The sequence below is a fragment of the Dissoconium aciculare genome (genome assembly GCF_010015565.1).
Source record: "Dissoconium aciculare CBS 342.82 unplaced genomic scaffold K489scaffold_9, whole genome shotgun sequence".
NCBI classification, from domain to species: Eukaryota; Fungi; Ascomycota; class Dothideomycetes; order Mycosphaerellales; family Dissoconiaceae; genus Dissoconium; species Dissoconium aciculare.
Genome location: NW_022984959.1, coordinates 1,197,470 through 1,203,520, shown reverse-complemented (window position 1 = coordinate 1,203,520; position 6,051 = coordinate 1,197,470). Strand labels below are relative to the sequence as shown.

At 53.2% G+C, this 6,051-nt stretch overlaps 4 protein-coding genes across 4 annotated transcripts; 1 reads left to right on the top strand and 3 right to left on the bottom strand.

The window, feature by feature from the left end:
• Positions 1 to 1,156: 1,156 nt before the first annotated feature.
• Positions 1,157 to 2,134, bottom strand: K489DRAFT_411704 (uncharacterized protein; the record flags this gene model as incomplete). Its single annotated transcript, XM_033607838.1, has 1 exon — positions 1,157 to 2,134. The coding sequence occupies one exon, from the start codon at positions 2,132 to 2,134 to the stop codon at positions 1,157 to 1,159; it is 978 nt and encodes a 325-aa protein (XP_033458370.1).
• A 296-nt stretch (positions 2,135 to 2,430) lies between these two features.
• Positions 2,431 to 2,835, bottom strand: K489DRAFT_403091 (uncharacterized protein; the record flags this gene model as incomplete). The annotated part of the gene is made up of 1 exon (XM_033607074.1): positions 2,431 to 2,835. The coding sequence occupies one exon, from the start codon at positions 2,833 to 2,835 to the stop codon at positions 2,446 to 2,448; it is 390 nt and encodes a 129-aa protein (XP_033458369.1). The 3' UTR covers positions 2,431 to 2,445.
• A 601-nt stretch (positions 2,836 to 3,436) lies between these two features.
• On the top strand, positions 3,437 to 5,122 carry K489DRAFT_271994 (serine protein kinase). The gene is made up of 4 exons (XM_033600130.1): positions 3,437 to 3,762; positions 3,813 to 4,129; positions 4,187 to 4,527; positions 4,604 to 5,122. Exons 1-4 carry the CDS (start codon positions 3,488 to 3,490, stop codon positions 4,943 to 4,945), a joined length of 1,275 nt encoding a protein of 424 aa, XP_033458368.1. The 5' UTR covers positions 3,437 to 3,487; the 3' UTR covers positions 4,946 to 5,122.
• A 143-nt stretch (positions 5,123 to 5,265) lies between these two features.
• Positions 5,266 to 5,986, bottom strand: K489DRAFT_411702 (uncharacterized protein; the record flags this gene model as incomplete). Its single annotated transcript, XM_033607837.1, has 2 exons — positions 5,266 to 5,747; positions 5,806 to 5,986. The coding sequence occupies 2 exons, from the start codon at positions 5,984 to 5,986 to the stop codon at positions 5,266 to 5,268; spliced, it is 663 nt and encodes a 220-aa protein (XP_033458367.1).
• Between the last annotated feature and the right edge of the window lie 65 nt (positions 5,987 to 6,051).

The window sequence follows — 6,051 nt, the reverse complement described above, 5'->3', positions numbered from 1 at the left end:
ACGTCGTCGTCGTCGTCGTCGGCCACCCATTCCTCTTCCTCGTCGCCCCATTCCGCCTCGGGCGCGGGTTCCCACATCCACGGACTGAACGTCCGCTGCCCGCGACTGCCTTGCAAAATGCGTACAAACGGCTCGATCAACTACAAATAATACACTACCAACTCCCCGACCTCGCGCGGGACAAACCGGTGGACACACTTCTCGCTCTGGCTGGCGCTGAACCCCTTATGGTATGACGTGATGAACACCACCATGCCCTGATCGATCATGATGCCCCGTTGGCCGCGGGCGCTCTCGCCGTTGACGTGCTGGATGCTCACCAACTCGGTGGCGCGCGCGGGGGCGCCGGCGGACATGTGCACCAAAACCAACAACTCCTCCTTCCATCGCTTCGCCTGCCGCAAATACGCCTCGACGGCGTCGGGGTGGAACGTCGGGGCGTCGCTGTGGCCGTCTACTATGAACCGCGTCCGGATGGCGGGCTCGGTAAACAATCGCTTGCCCAACCACTCTCGGCCATCGACGGGCCACACGTTGCGGGCGTCCTGGATGAACCCGAACCCCTCGTCCATGACGCTGTGGTTGTCGACGATCGTGGCCATATCGAACCGGGGCATGTCCGCGGCCTGCCATCCCCCCGCCCGGGGCGCTATAAACATCAACTCCTCGACTAATCGCCGTCGGGTGGTTGCTAACAACCTATGGACGACGGTGCGGATCTGGTCTATTCCAAATTGGATCTTACGGACGACGATTACGTCCTGGTTTGCCCCGGACCATCCGATTTGACCGGCGGCGTTTGTGGTGTATCGGATCTTCATACCATACATCTTCTGGGTATAAATGGTCTGGATGGGATGCGGCTGGCCACCAAATTCGGTCATGGTCATGAACCGCGCTACGTCCTGCTGCACCAACTGATGGATCGCGGGCGCTGCGTCGGTGGCGTCGTCGTGGGATCGGCCCTGCTGTATTTGCTGCTGGACGTGGTCCTGTTGGATGCGCCATGCGCGGCGGACGATGATGGCGCGCATAGTGGTGATTACCGCGGCCAATGTAGTCGTGTAAGAAATGGCGGGCACCCACCCGTTCCGCTCGCCGCATGTGCCTAATACGGCCAACCCGCTTAACATGCCATTGACGTACTCATTGTCCTTCAACTCGTGATCGAACATGGCAATCCAAAATGCCGAACTGGCGTGTTGTTGTTGTCGGCGCCGGTCTCCCGGCGATTGACGCAATGCAACGCATGTCGTCCGACGATCTCTACCCGGCTGGCTTGGAACGAACGACGGATCAACACTATGGTACCGTCACACGCCCGCGACAACGCCTGCTCCGATTCGGGGGCGAATGGGGCGGCATCGTCTTCTAAACATGCCTGCACTTTGTCGACATTAGGCTCGGCCTTGACGCATTCGGTGATCCATCGTCGATGATCGTTCGATAAATGACGCTCCCATCCGGTGTGTTCTAACCATGGATTAGGCTCATACCGCGTCCGTTCGGTGCGGGCGTCTTCCTGCGCCTGCTGAAAATCGGCAAACAACTTCGCCATCCATGCCTTGCCTTGGGCGGCATGATCGATGTCTACGGCTGGGCCGGCATGGGGCACGACCTGGACGGGAAATACCTTTTGCCATTTGCCTGTACGGAACAAACGTTGGCATGGTTGGTTCGTTTCCCATGGTGGACGGTGGACGGCATCGAAATCCGGTCGGCCTTTTGCTCGGGTACTCTGATAATTATGCTGGTCCTTGCAATGCTTCTGAATGCCCGTGCGTTCGCGGTATGTGACATTGCATTCGCGGCCGTCGACGTTGAACACGCATCGATGTCCATTGGGATATACGGGAATGCCGGCGATGGGCGGACTACTCGCATCGGGATACTTAACCTTGTCGGGCGTCTGTGCGACATGGGGCAGACGCTGAACAAACGCTGCGATGTCGACTCGTTGCCGAACAGTGGTGCTCTTGTGTTTCTCTTGCAAATGGCCTTGAATATGGGCCGGGCTAACGGCATATTGACACTGCTTACAGATTATGACCTGGCAAGCCTGGTTATGTAAGAAGTATTTCTGAAATAGCTCTATGATGTTGTACCAAATGGCTGTACTATATGCACCTCGCATGCGCGCTAACAGCTATCGGCGTCGTGACATTCGCGACGCGAGCGTGTCTGTATACCCTAGCCAACCCCAAATTCCCGCGCAAACTTCATTTTTTTTTGGGTTACTTCCAACCCCGACAACGACATACCAAACAACGTCGCAAAATTACGAGAACTATGTCCGTTTGATCGCCAAAATCTGCGCTTTTTTTGGGTACCCATCTGGAAATTATTAAACATTGGCATCCCTATGTGATCGACCCCATGTGATCGACCCCCTTAGGGTCCGTACCCGAACCAAATGTAGCTAGTAAATATATGTGATCGACTCCATCACAGCTGGAATTTGTGGATAGGAAACAATTCATGCCCACTGTAATTTCCAGTCTCATCGTGGAAGATATGAATAGCCTGTGCTCTATTCGCATCCGCTTGCTCTTTTGTTGCAAGGAGAACCGTTGCATGTGGTCTTGGCTCGTTGTGGCTGGTATGGGTTGGATTTCTAGAAAGGCCGGAGCAGTCGAAGAGCATAGTAACAACAGCCTGAATCACGATAAGCGTGATGCTGAAGGGTTTGAGAACTAACAGGCACTCCGCGATCGTGAAGTGAGCAAGATCAGGTTGCTTCGAAGCTACTTCAATAAGAGCTAGAGTTTGATTTCGTACAGCGGAGTTTTTGATCCGTTGAGTGAATCTGACGACACTTCTAGTGATTGGAGACATGCTTCAAGGGGTTTTGTAAAGCTATTCGTGTTGTATCGGAAAGTGCTCTTGGTAGGATCGTGCGAACGAGGAAGATGTCGATTCATCTCGTTTCCTACATCAGGGAAATTCATATTTATGTAGTCTACATGCTCGAGGTTAGGCACCTACGTTGCTACGTGCCGTTGACTGTCGCTGATGTTAAAAGTCGGCTAGCCATGCTCTGCCAGCGCCTGGAGGAATCGGTGTCTCGCTTCAGTACAGACAATCCAATGTCAAACCAATCAATCAGGACGTGAAGCCTTGGAGCCGCTGAGCATGGTCTCAGCTTCCCAGCTAGGCTTCGGGCGCGAGTGAGGCTTCATATAATACCCACTCATGTCGTCTAGTATGTTTCGGACTTCGTCTAGTGAGCGGTTCTCGTTGGTGACATTACCCAAGTCGGCCGGGGCTGGTGCCGCTGGACGTCCTGCCGCCGGGCATGCTGCCGCATGTCCAAATTTAGGACTGCCCAGCTGAGCATTGTCCTCACGGAAAGCTTAAGGCAACTATTCCGAGCGGTAAACACTCAGGCACGCCAACGTCACAGGCCCGCAAAACTTCGAGGCGTCTCGTTAGCTTTCTCTGATTGCTCAACGATCGTCGTTCTTTCGCGAGTTGCTCGCTTCATCATATGCGCTTCAACCGATGGCCACAGGCCTTTCTGTCGAATTGTGTCCCACCATTAACCCAACCCCGGTCTAACTCCTGTGCCTCGCAAGCGCGATCGCTAGCAATGGAAAAGCCACCATACGTCTGCGAAATCGATGCAGAACCGATCCACCGATATCAAATCGGCGGCTACCATCCCGTACATTTGGGCGATGTGATGCATGAAGGTCGATATCGGGTGATTCATAAACTCGGGTGGGGCGGCTGGTCTACAGTCTGGGCGGCCAGAGATCTGAAGTTCGTGTCAATACAACATCTAAATGCCCCTGCCCTTGCTAACAGCACAGGACCGAACGATACGTTGCTTTGCAGATAGCCGCTGCTGATTCTGTTGATGAGACGCGCGAGATGAAGATACTGAGGAGTCTACAGACAAGCCTCCCGGCATCACCCCATCTAATCCAAATGCTCGATAATTTCCAATGCGAAGGACCAAATGGGCGCCATAACTGTCTTGTTCTGGAACTTCTAGGCCCAAGTGTTGCAAATCTAGTAAGAGACAAATGCGTGGGTGATCGACTTCCTGGTAGATTGGCCAAACGTTTTGCGAGGAGTGCTCTCGAGGGCCTCGCAGCTCTGCATCAGGAGGGAATAGCGCACGGGGGTATCGTACCCGGGAACTCAATCTCCAAGTCGATTCCGCAAGACTAACGGTATGTAGATATCCATATCGGGAACCTGGCACTGAGCCTGCCAATGCTCGAGTTCGTTAACGAAGAGGAATTCATGCTCAAAATGGGTAAAACCGAAGTGAGCAAAATCCAGCGAAGGGACGGGCGAGAGAAAGGCATACACGTCCCCGAGTACATCGTTCGCCCGACCACGTTTCCCATTAAGATTTCCGAGTATTCTGGAACTATCAAGCTTGTGGACTTCGGCGAATCGTTCCGCAACGATGCTCCACTAAGCTCTTTACACACACCGCTTCCTGTTCGAGCTCCGGAAGTTATCTTTGGAGATGATTTGACGACAAGCGTAGACCTTTGGTCAGCAGCCTGCATGGTGAGCACGTAGCAACTCCGGCCCAAGCCTGCCCAGATACTGCCATGTAAACACTCCCGAACTAACGACTTTGAAGATCTATGAACTCGTGGTTGGTCAACCACCTTTCGATACATTCATGCAGACCAAGCCTACACTAGTCGGTGAGATGATCGGAATGGCGAGCGATAAACTTCCTGATCGTTGGCAACCCCTGTGGCAATCGATGAGGACTTCCGCGGCTCACAATGACGACGATGACATCTCGCTAGAGACTTGGCTCGAGGAATCGTATTTCGATGGGCAACGCCCGGTCGATCTTACCAAGAACGAAATCGTGCAGTTCTGCAAAATTGTGCGCAGACTACTCCTCTTTGAACCATCTTCAAGGGCATCAGCCGCCGAGATCGCACAGGATCCATGGTTCGATGCAGATTAACGGAACGCCCAAGATTGTCTCCCTCACTTCTCTTTGCCACACTTCGTATAGAAAGATCATACACTCTTCGCGTACTCAGCGTGTGTGAATACTCTGGCTTTGTCAGCTCTCGCAAAAGAAGGGAGCAAGATCGTCTCGACTTCGCTGGCAGGCTATGCTTCTCGCTTCTCGTTGCCACACTTTGTTTAGAAAGATCATTTACTCTTTACTTACTCGGCGTGTGTAAATACTCTGGCTTTGTAATCTCTCGCAACAGAAGGGAGCAAGATCGTGAATTTGCGAATTTTCTCTGATCACGAATCTATCGATTATTCGACGCCTTACTGAGCCGGTAGGAACTCTAAGAACTGTACATGATGCATCTCAGCGGTTACAATACCATCCCGCAGGAGATGGATATGATTCTTGAACGTCTCCGTCTCGCGAAACTGGAGATGTGCATCGACCGAGTCCCATCCGACCGTGAGGACAGCCGCCTTGCCCTTCTTGCCATCGTGCTCGACCTCCTCAACAGTGAAGCCATAAGCCGCGCCCAAGAACCCATGAATTCCAGCAGCCTCGATCGCAGCTCCGAATTTTTCGACGCCAGCACCGTAGCCAGAGGGTGCGCCATCCGGTCCGAAGATGAAAGTCGCCACCTCGGTCACAGGGGCCGTAATGGTTTTGTCTAGAGCGCCTTCAGGCTGGAAATCAACGTGGATAATGCGTGGCTTGCCACCGCTGAAGGTCTGGAAACGCTTTGCGAAGGCTGGGTATGACTCTCCGGAATTGAAAGCTTCATGCGCCTTAAGGTCTTCCCAGTCTGCGACATGCAGGTTAGCAAGCCGATGTATTGCGAGCCGGCACGGTCAGCCACATACTAATGAAGACTTCAAACGTCTGCGATGATTCACGCTGTGTACCGAAGTTAATCTTGTGGCCACCGTTTGCCTTTGCGATGGTCTCAAACGACTCCCATGCTATGAGCGCGGCGTTGGTAGTCGGATCGCCGACATCGCTTCCGGGCGCCAGCGCCATCGTGAAGATCTCGGTAGTCACCATTTTGAGGGTAGCTATTTGAAAGATAATGTGTGATTCTGTGAGCGTTTTTCCAAAAACACAATTGT